Source organism: Schistosoma haematobium, chromosome ZW (genome assembly GCF_000699445.3).
Source record: "Schistosoma haematobium chromosome ZW, whole genome shotgun sequence".
NCBI lineage: Eukaryota > Metazoa > Platyhelminthes > Trematoda > Strigeidida > Schistosomatidae > Schistosoma > Schistosoma haematobium.
In genome coordinates, this window is record NC_067195.1 from 88,053,322 (window position 1) to 88,075,416 (window position 22,095).

General features: G+C 36.0%; 1 protein-coding gene across 1 annotated transcript in view; it reads left to right on the forward strand.

Moving 5' to 3' along the window:
* RALBP1 (RalA-binding protein 1) overlaps positions 1 to 22,095 on the forward strand; it is a 31,753-nt gene that overhangs the window by 1,033 nt on the left and 8,625 nt on the right. Inside the window, exons 2-8 of the mRNA XM_035731097.2 lie at positions 1,389 to 1,523; positions 3,212 to 3,401; positions 4,601 to 5,140; positions 9,186 to 9,466; positions 10,937 to 11,181; positions 12,505 to 12,837; positions 17,884 to 18,349. Coding sequence (XP_035588520.2) covers positions 1,389 to 1,523; positions 3,212 to 3,401; positions 4,601 to 5,140; positions 9,186 to 9,466; positions 10,937 to 11,181; positions 12,505 to 12,837; positions 17,884 to 18,349 — 2,190 coding nt within the window. The remainder of the gene's footprint in view (positions 1 to 1,388; positions 1,524 to 3,211; positions 3,402 to 4,600; positions 5,141 to 9,185; positions 9,467 to 10,936; positions 11,182 to 12,504; positions 12,838 to 17,883; positions 18,350 to 22,095) is intronic.

The following is a 22,095-nucleotide window of genomic DNA, read 5'->3' on the forward strand; positions in this document are numbered from 1 at the left end:
TGTGCTGAGATTGTGTAAGATATTAACCCAAGAGAGCTAATCTAACTTTTAAAATACGTGAAGTTGTCGATGCGCTCAATTCTTATGATGAATATGGGTAAAACTCGATTACATCCAACTATTGTTTGTTCTCATCATAGATTTTAAGGAAATAATAATTTCACAGATAGAAATCATGAGTCAGTTGAAGCTAGACCACCATGGGAAACCTGGAAGCACTGGACGGCCGTTTCGTCCTTGTACGGGACTCTTCGGCAGTAGTGCGCACCCACGATCCCGCACCCCGCGAGATTCGAACCCAGGACCTATCAGTCTCACGCTAGGCTCTTAAGCAACTAGACCACTGAGCCGGCGGTGTTAATGTCTAACTTCAACCAATCCACGAAGTTGCGCCACCATATACCATTGTCTTCAGTGAGCTGATATCTCACAACAGACCTGGTTGAACTCCACTGGTAACGACTTACCACTAGAACTCCAGGAGTATCTCTTGAAGTCAGTCACTAATGAGCAGACGATTATTATCAGAAGGAGATTGTGGAGATTTTAGAAATTTCACAGATAGGAAACATGAGTCAATTGAAGCTGGACCACCATGGAAAACCTGGAAGCACTGGACGGCCATTTCGTCCTAGTATGGGACTCTTCGGCAGTAGTGCGCACCCACGACCCCTCGCCTCGCGGGATTCGAATCCAGGACCTACTGGCTTCGCGCGCGAGCACTTGACCATTAGACCACGGCCGCCCAGTGCTTCCAGGTTTCCATGGTGGTCTAGCTTCAACTGACTCATGATTTCTATCTGAAATTTCTAAAATCTCCACAATCCCCTTCTGAAAATAATTTATTTGAAAATTTTCTCGTAAATATTAGTAATACTTAGAAAGTGGAGAGAAAAATCAATGCTTTAAGAAGAAATTAAATTAGATGTGAACTATATTTTCTATAAACTTGATATACTTTATCCAACTATCGAATATGGTAGTTGGAAACATTCCCTCTATCATATAACGAGAAAGCAGTGATCTCGATATAATGGAATAGTTATAAATGTAGGCTTATTGAAAAATATTGTAGTTGGTCACAATACAACACAAAAATTTATATTATTTGGTCTTAGAATAGTATTCATCCATCCGAATTGATGTGATGAAGTGATCAAACTTCAACAATATATAACTGACTACATTATTTCTGAGGTTAGAAATGTTTGAATGAGCGTAGGAACACGAGGAAAGTAAATTTCAGATTAACAGTTTTATGATATACTTTTGAATACATCGATAACATCACATATGTGCATTTCACATTCATTTTCATTTTATAATCCACATTACTTAGTGTTATTATTATTATTATTTTCTTCGTTTCTATCCTACTCACTATTTAGACTATTTTTGGAATGCCTTTAGATATAGCCTGTAACAGAAATCCTAGTCATGATGGAATTGTTCTGCCAGCGTTTTTTCGTCATTGTATCGATTATATTGAACAGTATGGTTTAAGTTCTGAAGGAATTTATCGTGTAAGTATATATTTTCTTTTTAATACTTATTTACCTTCAGAAATTGTAATATTGCCCTCAAATACTATGATACGGTCGAGGGTAGGGAGAGTCAGCTTTCTCTCTCGAAATGCTCTCACATGGCTACGCATATACAGCCACTGACGGGGAAGTGCTACTCACTACTTTCTCTCAGTGGGGGTGTTGTTTAAGAAATGGATGGGATGAAAAGTGAATGTCCGGTGTTTTAACCGGGTTTTAGGATATGGAGGTTCTAGTCAGTTATTGATATAAAATACGACATTCAACAACCAAATCCAAACCCCTCTACTTACAGTAATCATGTTCGTATTAGTGACTAATTTTAAGAGCTAATTTCTCGGAATTTCAATGAGTAGCTATGACCTTTGTGGTCCGTGTTATGACCTTGATGTCTGGCTTTCTATCACGCGACTTATCGACCAGTCAGAATACGACTTATACAATTTCGCGCTATGCAGTTTAGCGTCCTGATTCGTCCTATGTCCTCCTAGCCCTTCCACTTGAGTCCAGAACACAATACCAGCTTCAAACATACTGGGTTTATATATCAATTCAGACAGACCACAACGTACCATAAAATAGGAAATAACATATGTACACAAATAAGCCAAAAAGTGGCAATGAATGAGGGGGGACAGTAATTAATAGACTAAGCATAGCTTAAGAATCGTAAGTCGTACAATAATAAATTATAGGTCAAAATAAAGCTTATAATAAGAGAAATATAAATAATCTAATTATTCAATAGTTTTACAATAAGAATATTTATAGAATATTAGTCCATTAATAGGCCTCGGGAGTTACCTGTAAATTATTCTTCACTGGGTTATAACAGTCCGTTGTATTGGATGATGATTGTGTAGGTTCATGAACCAAACCAAAACGTGGCATCAGTGCCTGAAGTCACTAACTTCTAGTCTGAGCCATGTTGGTAGATGCAGACTACTTGGTTGGGGTCCACTTGACTTTCGTAACCAATGGTTGGAGACCCTTGGTGACATGGCTCAGAATCGATCACAATGGCGTCGGTGTATACACTCTCTGTCTTCTCTTAAACTAAGAGATTAAGATCACTTCACATCTTTCTTTCTACGAACTAATTCTTTCTTCCTATACTATATCCTTATTGCAATCTTTCTCCTATATATTACCACCTTTGACCTAACCACTCCTATGAATCCGGTGTTCATCTTGCTGTGCTAATGAGGTATGGCAACCTGGGCCGATGCATACATGTGCCTGGTCCTACGTTGTAGCTGACTGACTGACTGAGGTTCATGAATTAACTGAGGTTTGAAATCCGGATATATGAACAATAGTAAAGTAATTTTTGGACAGTAAAAGTTAGAAATGTTAATCATTGATTCGCAACTCAATGGAGGCATGGATTAAGCACTCGCTGAAATATCGTAAGATCTTGAATTCGATACCCACTGTCGATGAATCCGACACTACAGTGAAACAAGTATCTAATACTCTCTGGCGTTCGGCGACTGTTTATCTTTAGTCATTCCGTGATGTAAACTATGAAATAAAACGGTTATCCAGTGTGCTCCTTGGTTTTTAATCGATATTAGTTCAGATTAATTTGATCTATACCTCTTTTAATTGATCACATTGGCTATATTTTGTTTCTATACAGTTAATTTTCTTAACATGAAATTTAGGTACCAGGTGTACATTCACAAGTACAGGCGGTAATTTCTGCAATCGATAATGGTATAGAATTTCCAGATATTCCGCCGACATCAGCTGCATTTTATTGTAATCAAACTAACTATACTAAACAACGTTCTAGTCATTTTCAAATTGGATCCGATTCTAGTTCTAAAGGGAAAATACGACATCTAAGCTCATGTAAGTTAACATGTTAAATGATAGTAATAATAATCACTTTATTCTCAATACTTATGCTCTTAGTACAATATTTGATTCTTAATAATAACATTATATATATCTTCCGTAATTTGATTGGAATTGGATCATTAACTTCTTTGTTAATAATAGGTCAATACTGAGATTAGGCGGAGGTTACTATGTAAATATATGAAACCAGCAAATTGGTCTTACGGTTCTGTTTTGTTTAATCGACAACTTCATTTGTTATCATTAGGTTAGATGAATGTTTTCTTTTCTGACAAAACAAAGCCTCTTGAACACCTTGAGAAACAATTATCTTGAAAGTTCCATCAACCGTAATACGAATCCACAATGATAACTTGAAACAATTTATATATGTGCCAGGTTTTTTATTTATATAAGCAATTGGCTGGCATTTCCGGATAATTTTCATTGTTATATTTACTAACTAACATGAATTTGATATAATGACAATTTTCATGTATACTAGACTTGAAGTCATCATAATAATGCAGTAGTCAGACATATTATATGCTTTGTATCTAATCGAACTCAGTTAACTATGGTTAGAACAGGTGATTTAACTGAATAGGTATATAATGGAGATGCACACTTGAAAATTGTTTATGAGGATAATATTAAATAAAATACCATTACAAAATACTGTCCACAAGAAGTCACACTGTCGGGTGCCGACTCAGTGGTCTAGACAGACGTCAAGCGTTCGAACGAGAGACCGAAGATCCCGGGCTCGAGTTCCATGCGCGGGATCTTGGGTTCGCACTGCTGAGGGGTCCCATACTAGGACGAACTGGCTGTCTAGTGCTTCCAAATTTTTAATGGTGGTTTAGCTTAGATCGACTAGCGAATTTAACCGTTGAAATACCACAATCCCATACTGATAATTACAAATAAGATAAAACCTCATACCGGTAAAGTAGCTTTAGTTAACAAATTATTATATTTCTTTACATACAATGGTGATGATTTAAGAATTAAGTTATTTTATGATAACATGATTCAATAGCCAATTACTAACCGCGTTTCACATTCACTTTAGATCGCCTAGCGTTACACCTGAATAATGTGATGGCCACGAAGCACGTTTGGTTTATGCAAGATAATATTGTCTCTTTTTTTATATTTGATCTCATTTTTTTTTCTTCATCTTAATGTATGTATTATTTTGTTTTCAGCTCATTCTAAATTAAAAGAGCAAAATTCTCAATTATCATCCCATAAAACTTCAGATTATCGTGGCAGAAATATTCCTACACCGACTAATTTTATTACTGGAGCATTTTGTGTAAAGAATTCCAATTCACCAGTGAAACAAACTTCAACTGTATTAACTAATAATAATAATAATAGTACAAGTCCACAGACAACAGGAATCACTATACTACCACATGATCCAGCTGTTATTACCAGTGTAATAAAACATTTTCTACGTAGTTTACCTGAACCAATTTTAACTAAACGTTTAAGTAATGTTATTGAATCATTAACTACAGACAATGTACAATTCTATCATAATTTATCTGTTTTAATACATCAAGAATTGCCTATATCAAATCGTTATTTATTAGCATGGATTATACAACATATGATGCATATTATTGATAGAGCTGGTGAAAATCGTATGACATTAGCTAATATTATTATTGTTTTATCACCATGTTTAGGCATAAGTCATCGTTTATTGGGTATATTATTAAATCCTACACCACCTAAAGGTATGTTTTATTATACTTTTTTTCTCAAACAAAATATTACTGTATTAGTAGCGAGTACAGAATGGTTCAGTCAGTCAGTCAGTCAGCTACAACGTAGGACCAGGTACATATATGCATCGGTCCAAGTTGCCATACTGCATTAGTACAGCAAGACGAACACCGGGTTCATAGAAGTAGTTAATTCAGATATGGTAATATATAAAAGAAAGATTAAATATAAGGATATAGTACAGGAAGAAGGAATTAGTACGTACAAAGAAAGATATGAAGCGATTTTAATCTCTTAGTTTAAGGGAAGACGAAGAGTGTATACACTGACACCATTTTGACCGATTCTGAGTCATGTCACTAAGAGTCTCCAACCGTTGGTTAAAACAATATGATATTTATTCAGATTTTAACCACATCCTACCTACATTAGTTTGAACAGTCGTTATACTACGACTAGGTCTTAATTAAAAGCAGTATGTCTCAGACTTTTATTATGGAAAGAGACAGCGATCATGTCTTTTAAAACCGATTATGTTCGACTTCGACCTTCCAAGCACTGACTGATTAGTCGTAATGATCAGAAGTATTATATTTTTTTCATTTTAATTAACGAGGTTTGCATAATATCGATTATTTGGTATAACGATAGGGATAATGTCTTTTTCAGAAGTTGAATTTGTTTTATTAATTTGTTTATCAATATTTTTGAAACTCATTTTATAAATGATGATTAAGATTTGCAACATTTTATCATCACTGACTCTGTGAAGGTATGTTAATTGTTTTTGTAAGATGATGACCATACTTTAAGACAGTTTATTTTACTATATGCCATAAAGTCTTGGAGTACTCGGTCTTCGAGAAAATCTATCATTCTGGAGTTATATATTAGAGAATGTCAAATTTAAGCAACAATTCTATTTCAAGGTGATGAACTAAACTTACTTACGCCTGTTACTCCTAATGGAGCATAGGCCGCCGACCATCATTCTCCAATCCACTCTGTCCTGGGTCTTTCTTTCTAGTCCTATCCAATTGTTGTTCATATTTTCTTATGTCTGTCTCCATTTCTCGACGTAATGTGTTCCTTGGTCTTCCTCCTTTCCTTTGGCCTTGAGGATTCCATGTGAGGGCTTGCCTTGTGACGCAGTTGGGTGCTTTCCTCAATATGTGTCCTATCCACTTTCAGCGCTTCTTCCTGATTTCTTCCTCCACTGGGATCTGGTTTGTTCTTTCCCATAGTAGGTTGTTGTTGATAGTGTCTGGCCAACGGATTCGAAGTATTTTGCGTATGATGAACGAAAGCGAATTCTTAAATCATACAGAATTACAGCCTTCTATAAAATAACTGCTATTCTTCGAAATAATTTAGTTTACCTCGAAACAAAATTGTGTCTATAAATTAAGATGTATAAATTGTGATGCTTTTTGTATCTGAGGATATTCTCGGGAATCAACGATTCGCGCCATGAAACAATATAAGCTACATAAATGGCCTCTAAATAATCATGTGGAACTAGAAAATCTACAAATTAAATCAACAGTAGTAGTACGATTTATTTTTAGCAAACACAAATCAATATTAGTCATATCAACAAGGTTTTTTCTAATTATTAAGGGAGGTGAATGTTTAAAGCTTCTCTTGTATTGTCAAACCCTACCGTGCTTAATAGAAATGAAGACCTAAGAATCTATCCAACATGAACTATTTACTCAAATATCTACACATTGAATTCTGTTGACATCTAACACCATTAATAAACATATAAACATTTTTGACCCTACTCTTTCACATTACTATTATAACATTGTCCACTAACATACCAATAAGTGGATCTCACATTGAATCATCTTAATTAAAATGACACAACATTAACATGATCAAACCTGTTTGATTTTACTCAAAAAATATTCTGCTTCATTTCCTTTCTACAATTTAAGCTGTCAGTTCCTTTACTTATTTATTCTCCATGGAAGTGACTTACACGAAGTCGCGTAACGTCAGAAATTTAATTTTCTACATATTGGGATTTCACAAACACATCATTATAATGACTTTTCTTTGTATATAACGGTTCTTCAGTGTTGATTAAACACAAATATTAATTCTCCAGTCAAACTTGGTGATACAATTCAAAGTTTTTGGATAAAATTTCAAGAATACTCGAGTATAATTGTTCTCATCGATGATTTTGCTTGGAATAATCAGTTAATCTGTAAGCGATGTGGAACCTAACATCGGTTCAATTTCCTATACCATATTTGCACAGTGACATGAAATTATCAAGACGATGGCTAGAATAGCGGAAGTAATAACAGTATCAGTAGTCTTAGGAAAGATTAGGCATAGGCAATATAATATGAAAAGAACTAAAAACGTTTGCTGAATAAAAAGTATAATTATTCCAAGATTAGAAGTGAGTGAATTTGTTCAATTGTAACTGATTCTGAGTCATGTTATCCCTAGCATCTCCGACCATTATCTACGATAACCTTACATACGTTAACCAAGTAGTCTGAACCTACCAACACGTTCCAATCCAGAAGTCAATGTGTAGAACAAAAATTTAAAACACAAGTACTGTTTTAGTTTTTATTTCCACCTGAAGAAACTGATTTTAGACTGTTAATTGTTTTCATACTTAAACATTTAATTAAGTTACTTTAAAGTAACAAAGTGACTGAAAATTGTGAACATTAATCTTTACACTTAGTAACTGACTGAGTGAAATCTACTTAAATTGAGTTAAGTTAATTATACTTTGAACCAATGCCCTAGCTTATTTAATACCTGAATGCGTCAATTATAAAATTATTACCCCGTCCTGGAGCATATAAAATGGCTCACCTTATTGAAGTTTTTATTCAAAGTTTATTTATTTTTGTTGTTTTGCATTGTAACACAATTCGGTCTAGTGATACATTTCCATTTTTTCATATTTGGAAAATTTTATTAATATAGGGTCCTGATCATATGGTCTCACATCAGTTTTATATTAGAAATATATGTATGAAAATATGTCATTTCTCGTACTGGGGATGAAATATTAAACTGGTAATACATGAGGACATTTTCAAAGTGATTGAAGCATATCGAATGATAATTACAACATAGTTACACTTTGGCATTACACAGCTGCCTAGTCATTACAATAAGTGTGTTTCTGTTTCTATGTAGTTACAACTGTAGGGCCCCCAAAATGCCCTAGTACGGTCGAGAGTGGGGAGAGTCAGCTCTCCGTCTTCAAATGCTCTCACATAGCCACGTGCATATAACCACTGCCAGATAAGTCTTACTCACTGCTTTCTCGCGGCATTAATCTTGTTCACGAAATTGAGAGGAAGAAAAGCGAATGTCCGGCTCTCTAACCAGGTTGGTGGACACACAGGTTTCACCTAGGGGAGTTGGAAAACCCTGATTCCAAACTAATGGTGCACATGAGTTCCAGTATCCTGCAGGAACAAATGACGTATTAACCAATTATTGGCGACCGACTACTATGTTACTTCATCTCCTTACGTTGCTCCACTGCCTTATGGGTCAGACCTTTAGGTCAAAGGCTCCAAGTGTGGCCCCCTGAGAAAACCACCTGTTTCGGTTTGGGCAACCGAGTAGTATCCTAGCCCTTACATAAATCGAATGTTTTGTGTGGCGCATATCTATGTGGTACCTCCTTGTATCATTGTTTATGTGTTTGAATAAATAATAGGGAAAGAACATAATTGTTTAAATCAGTTTTCTCAAGACTTGAGGAAATCAATAATAAGTTTGTTAGTTAAAAAGTGTTAATTGCATTTAACCAATCATAGGAAAGTGGTTAATGCTTATGGTTGTCAGTCCTATAGTAATTTTAGCACGTAAAAGTTTGACTTTAACTTGTAATATTAATAATAATGCAACCTTCTCTATTAACTAAGATGTGAAGTTGGTCGAATGTAATTAATTATGTTTTTGTTTTCTATTGTTATTCAATTTCAATCATCATTTGTTCTTCAATAATCAATCCATTTTGCTACTCATTCCAACTGTCTGTTGTGAATATACGCGTTAAAGATTTTACTTTGGATCTATGTAAATTAGATCCTGAATTGCCTACATTCATGACGAATAATATTGATCCGAGTACTTGGCATTGGTTATTTCCTCATCCAATTTATCTATTAAAAGCTTATATACCTCCATTGAAATCATTATATGGGTTAGAGTTGCCCGATACTAATGAAGAATTAGATATGGAATTGAAGAAACAAGAATCATTGCTCACTTATTTATGTGAACAAATTCAACTGGATGGTGATGAAGGGAATTCTGGTAAAGAAAATAATTTACGTAATGTAAGTTTAGGTTGATTGTTTATGTGCGCTTTCTTTCTCTACCCGAATTGTATTCATTATACTGGCATCATTGTCGGATTCGTTTGAGTTTCTTAAGTTGAAATACAAATTCGTTAGTAGTAATAGTTTATTGGTTAAAGTCCATTTTTAGCCATACGCTTATAGTTTCGAACACAACATTCCATTTGTAATCACTGTGTAATTTTACACCATTTGATCATTTATAATCATGAATCCTAAATACACCGTCAGTTTAGAATTAAAGTTTTCCAACTTCTTTGTATATCGTTGAAAATAAACCTATCCGATTTATGCACCGAATTTCTTATTTTCGTCTCTCAGTTTTATCGAAAAACGTTTTTACTTCAGTTAAGTATAATTTTTATTCGAAAAGGCTAATAGCTAATGAAAATTTCTCCAGAAAGAAATAAAGGACCCTTTTCACGCTCAGTTGTATCAAAGGATTCGAACACAATCTGAAGTGTGTGATTCTTAACAGAAATGTTGTGTATATCATATTACTCAAATACAAGTTTTCTTAAATAATTCACAAAATTCCGTCACTAGTTCTTATTGGTAATATTAACAATTCATGAAATCATGTTTGATTTAACTGTCTACCATTTAAAAATATTCAAGCATATTATAACTAACCAATCTATGTTTTTAAGTTTGTTTTGCATTGTTCTTACTCGCTTCTCTGCCTCTCTTTCGTACATTGTTTTATACTACTTATTTGCATTCAGTAAACAGTTATATTCTCAGCAAATTTTAAATATACTTATAACGTTTATTGTATTTATCATTACAGTTACTTTACCTTAATCACTGTAACAGTGATCTATAGTTTTGTGCATTTGTTTAAACACACCAATTTCCATGTTGTTTTGCTCTTGGTTCAGATTTCGGTTGTTGATAAACTGTTACCAAATGTAGACACAGTTGTCTTTTGTACTATCGTACGTTGTAATTATTCTCTATGTTACCGTTACAGGAAGCCTTTTTACTTTATAAAAAAAGGACGCGTTAAACACCTCAAACACCTCACAAGATGAGGTTTGTGACCAATTTTTGTGTATTATTCAATAAAGAACTGCTATTGTAGATAAATCGTTATTTTGCGAACTTCGGTCTTGCGCGTATCTCAATTGGGTGACCTGGACGCTTCGATAGACCTAACACATGTACACAATTTAATGTAACTAGTTTTCAACAATTCCCAATTATGTAAAATCATAATAAGGAATTGGTGTTCTTTTTTTAAGAAAAGTAGTAGTCATTATCTTTTCTAGTCATACACAATAAGATCCAGATATACATTTTGATTATATTTATAAAAGATTATTATAAAGATGCGCCCATACATACATACGTGCATACACGAGCCGATTAATATGAAATCATTATCCTCTTATATTGTACATTTTCTCTTGTTGTTGGTTTTTCTTTTGTTTTGAAAACTAAATTTAGGTACAGCATATAATGACAGAATTAAAACGTCGTAAAACTCTAACAGATCCTGAAGCGATTCGACAAGAAATAATTAAACAACAAGCATACCTAGATCAATTACATAATTTAATAATACAGAGTATATCAATACCAACTAATACTATAGCTTCTGCTACTACTACTACTACTACTGTCCCTGTTGGTGGTGATGGATGCTCGGGTACATCTAGTGGATCCAAAGATAATTGTAATCAACGTCGAAGGTGTGTTTGTTTGTTTGAATGGCTTATTATTCACTTATTTTTCTGATTATTGTCGTTTTTTAATCCCATCGTCTTTCAGACATTTATTAAATAACGAATATAAATAGTATAACCCATTTACGAGGTACAGGTTTGCAAATTGAACTTCGAGCCATATTTTTTTGAGTAAATACTACTGACGCTAATCTGGCTGCCCAAAACAATTTAAATGAAGGGCAATATTTGTGAGGGAATTATTCAATATTAATGTAAGTGTAGTTTTCATCACAACGGACTGATATCAGCTAGAAAATGATTGACAAATTTGGGTTATGTACTAATCTGCTGAGGAGTTCTAAATGAAGCCGAAATGGTTGTCTAATGTCGCTCCTTGGTTTTTTATCAGTTCTATAGGAATAAATATTGCATTCAACACAGTTTAATTAGTGTGTCACGGTACGCGCAACTTCAACTATCGTAATGAGTCAGTAGCTACTGTGTCGGAAAATCTTATGTTATGTTATGCTCGGCAGGTCGGCGGAGCTACGGTGGTCAGCGCGCTGCAGACTCGATATTTTGACGGAGAGTGTGGCACAGAGTGCAGAGAAGAAGAAAGTGGCATGACGATCAGAACCACCACAAGGACGAATGCTTTAAAGGGGGGATGAGTGTGATTTGGGTTGTTTATATCCACACAAGTAGTATATAACGGTGGTCAGACATAAAATGTATTTTATTAGAAGGCCGATGAGGAAAGAACGGGAACGGAACGCAATTGGTATGAAAACGCATGAACGATGGAATCTGAGACAATGGATTGATGTTTGCGATAGGAACGTTTAAGTTTGAGATGACGAACTGATATTTTGCAAATTAACGATTTACTATATGGTTCTCAGATTTTGTTGAGATGCTCTGTAATCTTGTACCCAAATACATTGGACCTAAAAACTAAACTAGGTTAAGTATTGTCCTGAAAACCTGTGTTTATGACCATAGATCCCAGGGTACAACCACTTAAAGTCAGTTACACACAGTCTTTTTTATGTTTGCTCCGTACGTTTCGTACTTTACTCCTGGAGCCAGAAATCTATGAGTTAATGTAAGGTGTGCTGTTTTTAGAACTGACCTTTATCAACTCAATCTTTCATTTGTAGTAAAGTAGCAACGCTGGAGATGCTAGTTGTCTAATAGAAACACTTAACTGTCATCAGCACTGAATGTGTAGTCAAATACAATGTATTGTATGTGTATTTTATTATCTATAGTTATAATTTGTTCTTTATTTTCATATAACTATTTCTCACATATCTGTTTGTATTTAAATAAATAACATGAAATTAGAATTACTGGAACTGACAAACACTCAAAAGGTCATCGCCAACATTCGACAACCTTTGAGAAGATTCCTTATTCTGATGAACTATGGGAAGTTCAACGTGAAATAACAACTCTTAAACGCAAGTTAAAACAACATGAAAGGTCGAAAGCATTACAACAAAACCAACAATCATCATCAGATATGACAACAGCAACGTCCACATCATCATCATCATTAGCAGGAACGAATGAGTTAAAATCAAATTATCCTTGTGTTATGTTTATGTCTGGTTCTCCATTAGTTATACCGTCCGTTTCAGAATTAGATCAAGAGGAAGTTCTTAATTTAACGTTGAGGTAAGAGTTGATTATTATATTGCCTTGAAAAGCAGGACTATGAATTCATCCATAATTTAATTTATTTCAAAATTAAAGATATGAGAACTGGTCTGAGATCTGATCTGCACTGAAGACACTGACAAAATGCAGAGCCTTCTGACCACTCTAAGCAACAATGCAAGCATGTTTGGGATGCGATTCTCTCCCTCGAAATGCAAAATGTTGCTTCAGGATTGGGTGGCATTGACACCCGAACTAATGATGGGGAGTGAAGTAATTGAGCGTATCGATCGCTTCACTTATCTTGGGAGTCTCATTAGCCCTTGTGGTCTGGTGTGTGACGAAATCTCAGCACGGATACAGAAGGCTCGACTAGCTTTTGCCAACTTGCGTCATTTATGGCGTAGGCGAGGTATCCGTCTATCAAGCAAAGGACGGGTTTACTGCGCAGCAGTTCGTTCCGTCCTACTTTATGGGAGTGAAGCATGGCCGGTAAGAGTAGAGGATATTCGTAGGTTACTAGTATTTGATCATAGGTGTCTTCGAAATATTGCTCGTATATCGTGGGACCATGGAGTAAGTGATGCAGTTGTTAGGAAACGGGTACTAGGTAAGGATGGCAAATCAATTGATGACGTAGTGAAACTTCATCAGTTGAGATGGCTTGGACATGTGTTACGTGTGCCCAACCACCGACTGCCTCGACGTGCGATGTTCAGTGGTATAGGAGTAGATTGGAAGAAAGCTAGGGGCGACCAGACCAATACATGGCACAAATCCATGAAGTCACTGACAAGTGGACTGAGTCATGTTAGTAGGTGTAGACTACGTGGTTGGGGACCGCGAGATGATAGCAACCGATGATTAGAGACCTTGAATGACATGGCTCAAAATGGTTTGCAATGGCGCAGGTGCATCCGCTCTTTGTGTTCTCCCAAATTCTAATCTTCTGAATTCTTCATTTCCCTTTCTTTTTTCTCTTTCCAAATTTATTTCACAAAATTATACTCCTTGAATAACATCTTCAAACCCTAATTTTTCTGATAACAGCTTATAATCTTACTACATCTAGCACTACGGGATTTGAATCGACCACTGCATCTCTGTGCTAATGTGGTATGGCAACTCGAACTGATGTACGTACGTACGAAGTTCTACATTGTTACTGACTGACTGACTTAGATAATTTATTCTACTGTTGAATTGACTAGCACAAATCTATGGTAAACAAATAGTAACTTTCATATCAATCATAGTTGAGGGAAAGTAGCAAGTTTCTAAAACTTTGCCTGCAGCTCTCCTATAGTTACTACTGGTCCCAAGCCCGAATAATGGAGGGAGGGTTGGGCATGGGGTCGACAATCCCATCCTGTAGAAAAAAACTCTGGCTAAAAAATGCCAACCAGACCAAACAAGTATTTTTGAGTTTGTTGTATCGTAAAACTACCACATCAATAGCCAACAATTCGATGTCCATAACAAATTCTTAGTCAAATTTTTGACGCTTCTCTCTTTACATCATACTTTATATGATGGATGGTTACCAGATATCTATGCCCATACTGTCTGTCCATGTCTTTCACAGTTCTGTTTTAGTGTTATGCAACAGGATGAAGAGAGTTCGAAACCATTGTTTGTTTAATTTATTATTAGTTCTACAGGTACCACCAGGTAAACCTAAATTTTTGATAAAAACCAGTTGATCAACTGTTATTTATTATCATATGACGAATATCTTACTCTATTAGACTTGTAACATTCATCAATACTATTTCTTATTGAACAATGAAAACCTCATTTAATCATCAAACAACTTATCCCGATGATGAAGTTTAACTTCCACTAGTTAATTGATTTAATCATTTTGGTTAGTTACTTTATTTTATATCGTTTTAATGAGTGATTATAGGTGAATACAAGTAAGCATGTTATACAGTATCTATAATTATACAAAACTAATTTAACTATCATATTTCATACTCAGACGAAATGCTCATCCAGTGCTTCGAAGTTTTCAATGATAGTCTAGTCTAGCTTTTATCGACTCATGAATTCAACTATGAATATCATGTTTTAATTATATAAAGTTTAAAGGCATCATTAAAATTCATTTATTTATTTGAACACATAAATATTGGTACAAGAGGGCACCAAACATATATGCGCCACACAAAACAATGAGAATGGGAAGAGAATAAAGAAGGTAAGGAGCGTAAAAGAAGAAAAAAGAACAATAACGACCACAGATTAGTGTAAGGTAGTGTAATAATAATAATAATAATAATAATAATAATAATAATAATAATAAGGGAAACGGAAAGGTACAACTAGAAAGAATTCTTTCAGTCAAGGAAGTTACAATTAGTTTTTAGAGCACGATCACGACTGGCTTTTATTCTGAGCCATATCTGATAACGTCTCTAGCCACTGTGTAGCACCATCTCTCGGACCCCAACCAGGGAGTCGTGAAGGACCAACACAAGCCAGTCCTTTGTAGCTTTCTTTCATACCACGACACCATGCCATACATTGACCACCTCTCCGCTTCTTCCAACCAGTCCCAGAGTCGGCAAATAATGCACGACATGGAGTTCTCTGGGACGACATTCGGAGAACATGTCCAAGCCACCGAAGTCGGTGTTTCAAGATGGTAACATCGATTGCATTATCTTCTCTGTGCCCCGAACACACGATGCCGAACCTCTGCATTACTGACATGGTGCTGCCACTGGATGTCAGCAATCCTTCGGAGACAGCGATGATCGAACACAGAGAGTCTTCTAACGTCCTCAACTCGGAGAGGCCAGGTTTCACAAGCATAGAGCAAAACTGCTCTCACCGACGCGTTGTAGATCCGACCTTTTACAGTGCTGTCGTTCTTTGCTTTACTTTGTGAATTTCCAGTACTAGCGAAATAATCTGATCGTTACATTTAGGTCAGACTATTTGTTTTCGAGTTTTCATTTTCACATAAATAGAGTGAAGACATACTTTTGTTAATAATTATCAGTACAGACTATGAGTCGGACCAACTAACTAAACCGGTTCGAAAATAAGTCTTATAGTGATGTTGGTTGTGGCTTACTCTGCCTACAATCTATTGGACCTAGTGTCACAGTTTGAAACCGTCACACATCGGTATAGTGTTTTACCAGCTTATATCTCGGATTTAGTCTGTGTTAAATGTCACTATGACTTTTTATGCTAGAACAAGTATTTTAGTTCAGGAAGAATGATAAAACGGATTTTCTCGTAAGCCTGAAATCTGCCTGCTAACGGGCTCCCATGTGTCATGCACTAACGATGATATTTTCTTAGTCCTTAGAAGGAAAATCAATTGAGAAGACTGTAATTATTGACTGAAGTTTTAAAAGATTCAGAGTGGTGTGTGCTGGCTGTTGTATTACCGAACATCGTAAGTCAGCAACTACTTGTGGTGCATTAAAGGCACCTCGTAGAGCACTGATCACCGACCAACAATCTCTAGCCTATTTCGTACCTAAGTCTCCAGTACAGTTGTTGCCAAGTCTTATTCACTCTTTTGATGTCTACCAATATTTATGTGTTCGAATGAATAATAAATAAATAAATAAATATCTACCTCCGATTCCCGGTGCAATGTATTCTTTAGTCTGCTTCTCTTCCTTTTGCCATGAGGATTTCAAGTCAGGGTTTGATTTGTGATGCAGTTCTGAAATTTTTGCAATGTGTGTCCTATTCACCTCCAGCATCTTTAACTTAAAGCTGATTTTTCTTCTACCATAGTTGTTGCAGACAGTGTTTGGCCAACAGATCTGGATTAACTTGGTTAAAAACTTTATATGCAATTAGTTCCCTTTATGAATTATGAACCTTATAAATAACTGTATCATCTTGATGGTGTTTGTGGTAGTATCATATCTGTGCAGTAGGGACTGTCTTGACGTTTGTATTGAAAGATTCTTTAGAGTTATTAGCATACAAACTTTGTATCTCATTTTGTCTACCTAATAAAGATCGACAATATTTGTATCATAGTTTACTGTTTATTCTAGATAGATCATTAGAAAATACTTATGACTTTATAAACAGTACTAATTATGTGTTTCGTCGATTGAATATTGCTCCGTCTGGATGTCTTTCATAATTTACTGCAACTTTCACTTTTCTACTTTCATTTCAGACCAACTATCATTGTACCATCCAAGTTACTATTTTCAATTTCTCTTCTATCTTCATTGAAAAAATATTAAATCACCAATATTCTACTTGAAATAAAATGAGTAGACTTAAGTTTGTACTATTTGCGCATCGTTTATTATCTCCCATGTATATTGTTGATCGTACCCTTCAAATTCCAGCTCATTTATTTGTAAATAAGATTAATGTTTTCTCGACACAAATAAAACGATTTGCCGGTCATGCTCACTGGCAAAATGTGAAACATATCAAAGAAGCTGGTGATCGTGAAAAAGCAATCCTTCGGAGACAGCGATGATCGAACACAGAGAGTCTTCTAACGCCCTCAACTCGGAGAGACCAGGTTTCACAAGCATAGAGCAAAACTGCTCTCACCGACGCGTTGTAGATCCGACCTTTTACAGTCAGACTGACATCACCAAGACGTCAAAAATGGCCTAGATTGGGATAAGTCTCTCTGGCTTTCATTATACATGCATTGATCTCATCACTCACGCCACCATCAGCATTAAAATGTACTTGAGCTATCTTTAAAGGTTGTTTGTTTGTTTTTAATTGTTTAGTGTATTTGTATTGTATATACATGTATGTATGTATGTATGTATGTATGTATGTATGTATGTATGTATGTATGTATGTATGTATGTATGTGTACGGGTTTGGTTTATATAAACATGTGTTATTTACACATTAGTATTAATTACTAATTCATATCGATATTTCTATGGTGTATTTGTAAAAAGTTCTCAATCATCATTTTATTTTCCTGTGAAATTTCTACTATTCTATAGTGATGAAGATCTATTTCTCTTATTTGAAAAATGATGATAGTTTTGTTTAAAACGAAACTTTTTATTTATTCTGTTTATTCATATCAATGTTTAGAAAATTACCAATTGAACCAATTACTTCAGTGACACAATTAGTACCTACAACTTGTAATAGTTGTTCAGAACAATCAATTAATAATGTTAATAACCATGATAAGACAGAATTTATTGAACAAATCTCATCATCAACAGTAACATCAGTGGAAACAATGACCACTACTACAATTGGGACAGCAGTGATCACAAGTGATTGTATACGTCAAGAAGATAACCATCATATTGATAATGATGGTGAAGGCGGCAGCGGTGCTAATGATATCAGTCACAATACATTAAATGTAAATAATATTGTACAAGATGAAAATAATAACCACGAACAAGGACATTTAAAAGAGAATACTATTGCTATTACAATGAATACAGACAATGAGAATAACAATAATCATACGAATGATAAATTCATGTACGAACAAGACGTTTTGACTGTAAAATCTAGTCAAATGCCTAATATGGATAATCAAGTAAATGTTTATTATTATTATTATTATTATTATTATTATTATTTATAGTTTTCTTATAACATGAAAATAAGCATTGGTTTCCAATATTTCTACATCGTGACTAACTGTTAACAATTGTATGTATTTAATGGTTGAATTCATGAATCAATTAAAGTTAGACCACCATAGAAAACCTGGAAGCACTGGATGGCGGTTTTGTCCTAGTATGGTACCCCTCAGCAGTGCGCATTCATGATCCCGCCTTGCGAGATTTGAATACAGAACCTATCGGTCTCGAGCGCGAATGTTTAACCTCTAGACCAATGAGCCGGCAATGCTGAGGAGTCCCATACTAGGACGAAATGGCCATCCAGTACTTCCAGGAATTATGATAGTTTTAAATTTATTTATTTTATTTAAACACAAACATAGGTACAAGAAGGTACCAAATAAATGTGTGCCACATAACTCATTCGATTTGTGTGGGGGCTAGAATACTACCCGGCTGCCCAAACGGAAACAGGTGGTTTACTTAAGGGATCACACCCGGTGCCTTTGACTTAAAGGTCTGATCCACAAGGCAGTGGAGCGACGTCAGGAGATGCAGTAACATGATGGTCGGTGACCAACGATTGGTTAATATGCCATTTGCTCCTTCAGGATCCTGGGGCCCATGTGAAGCATTTCGTTGGAATCAAGGTTTTCCATCTCCCTTGGGTGGACTCTCCGTGTCCACCAACCTGGTTAAAGAGCCGGACATTCGATTTTTTTCCTCTCAATTTCGTAAACAAGAGTAATGCCGCGAGAAAGCAGTGAGTATGACTTTCCTGTCGGTGGCTGCATACGCGTAGCCATGTGAGAGCATTTCGAGAGGGAGAGCTGACTCTCCCTACCCTCGACCGTACCATAGCATTTGAGGACAATATTACAGTTTCTGAATGTAAATAAGTATTAAAAAGAAAATGTATACTTACACGATAAATTCCTCCAGAACTTAAACCATACTGTCCCGACCGAAGCTGCTACCTTGACGCGGTGGTCGGGCTTGCCTATCGTAATGACCCAACCGAGCTATATTGGCTGGAACAACCGTTCCCCTAGGCCCAACCATGTCAGATAGGTCGATTGAAGAGCGGTAAGGCTAAAAGCAGCAACTCAAGGTCTGAGGGCGAAGTCGTACTGCTGACTGTGGAGGGGTGTGACAGCAGTAAGGTGTTTCCCTCAGACAACCAGCATCTGCAGCGATGTTGCCTTCCCACAAGGAACGGTGGGGTTAGAAAAGGTCGGCCCTAAAAATGTCACACCTCACCTTACCTCACGGATTTCCGTCTCGGGCGGTAAGGCCCTTTGAAGGACGGAGCTAACACATTAAAAACCTTCCATGAAAAGGCCGTGCACGACCGGTCTCAAGTAGTTGTCCCTTGGGCTCTGCGGTCACGCTCCCAGGTCGTTAAGACCAACACTAATCCAATTTCCATTTCAGGTTCCTCTAGAAATACCCTTTGACGGTGTGGGCAGCCGGGAAGTGACACCAGCCCTCATACCCGTAACAGCACACGAGACCAAGTTGGTCACATTCAAATCCTTCCTACACCTCCTAATACCTCTCTTATCTCCATGACTAACCCTCCTCACGTCTCTTTATCACCTCGCACCGCTAAGGCAAACGATTTGAGTACGCGGAACGCTGTTCCTGGTCTCCTGAAACCACGCTCTAAACTACACGTAGGAGCTTTTAACGTCCGAACACTGTGACAAATAGGACAGCAGGCTTAATTAGCTACGACTTTAGAATCCCACGCCATCGATGTGTGCTGCGTCTTCGAACCGCGAGATGATAGCAACCGATGATTAGAGACCCTGAATGACATGGCTCAAAATGGTTTGCAATGGCGCAGGTGCATCCACTCTTTGTGTTCTCCCAAATTCTAATCTTCTGAATTCTCCATGTCCCTTTTTTTCTATTTACAAACTTATTTCACTGGATTATACTCTTTAAATAACATCTTCAAACCCTAATTTTTCTGATAACAGCTTATAATCTTACTACATCTAGCACTACGGGATTTGAATGGACAACTGCATCTCTATGCTAATGTGGTGTGGCAACTCGAACTGATGTACGTACGTACGAAGTTCTACATTTTTACTGACTGACTAAACCATCCTGTTCAATATAATCGATACAATGACGAAAAAACGCTGGCAGAACAATTCCATCATGACTAGGATTTCTGTTACAGGCTATATCTAAAGGCATTCCAAAAATAGTCTGAATAGTGAGTAGGATAGAAACGAAGAAAATAATAATAATAATAACACTAAGTAATGTGGATTATAAAATGAAAATGAATGTGAAATGCACATATGTGATGTTATCGATGTATTCAAAAGTATATCATAAAACTGTTAATCTGAAAATTACTTTCCTCGTGTTCCTACGCTCATTCAAACATTTCTAACCTCAGAAATAATGTAGTCAGTTATATATTGTTGAAACATTTCGATAAGCTATTGTGATTTATTTGCTTAAATGAACCTTGAAATCCTCACATTTATCACTTAGTTCATTCGAAATCAGTTTGTCTAGTAGTGTTCAGTACTTTTTTTAAACAAAATAATCATTAATATATTCTGTGATTACTTAGTCTTCGAGAAAATTGTTGATTTCTTAGGTTTGTATATATTACACAATAGTTTTTAACAATTTATGTGTATACTGCATGTACGTACATAACAGCCGTTTACTTCGACAGCCGGTGTTCGATAAAAGTGCGAGTATGTTAGAATAAATCTAAGTGTTAAAACCAAAATTTCAGATTGGTCTATGGTGTTATTAACTGTTAATCTGACTACGTACCAACTAACTGATTAAGGGTCCATACGATAATCGTGATCAGTATAGTTGGAGACCTTAAGTAACATTGATCGAGATTTGTAGCAATGACCCAACTGTATTCCTTTTTTAAATCTTTGCTTAGATGTTAAATTTTGACTTATTTTATACGTGTTACCCCTGACGGGATCACCGAGTAAGTAAAAGTGATGTTAGACGCAGGGTATTAGATAATGACGATGGTAAATCATTTGATGAGGTTGTGAATCTTCACCTACTGAGACGGTTGGGCCACGTGTTACGCATGCCTGAACACCGACTACCACGACGTGTAATGCTAATCGGTGTTGGAGATGGTTGGAAGAAAGTTGGGGGCGGCCGAACCAAAACGTGGCATCAGTGTTTGGAGTCACTAACTTCTGATCTGAGCGATGTCTGTAGATGTAGACTGTTATGACTTTATGATCCGCTAGTTATCACGTAATCTATTCGCCAATGAAAATACGACTTATTCGCTTTTATATAGTACTAAACCAATGACGTATGACCGGTCTGATCAGCCTAGCGTCCTATTGTTTCCTTGCTCGCCTAGCCCGTCCAGCTCAGTCCAGAATACCAACAATAGCCTCCACTATGCGAATCATTTATTTCAGACATACTGGGTTTATATACCAAACAAACAGACCGCAACGCAGCATAAAATAGGAAATAACATTCATACACAATAAAGCCAAAACGTGGTTGTGAACGTGGGAGGCACTGGTCAATAAACTGAGTATAACTTAGGAACAGTAAATCGTACAATAATAATCTAGGGGTCAAAATAAAGCTTATAACAAGGGGAATATAGATATACATAATCTAGTTACTGAATATTTATACTATGAGAATACATAAATAATATTAGTCCACTAATAGTTGACAGAAGTTA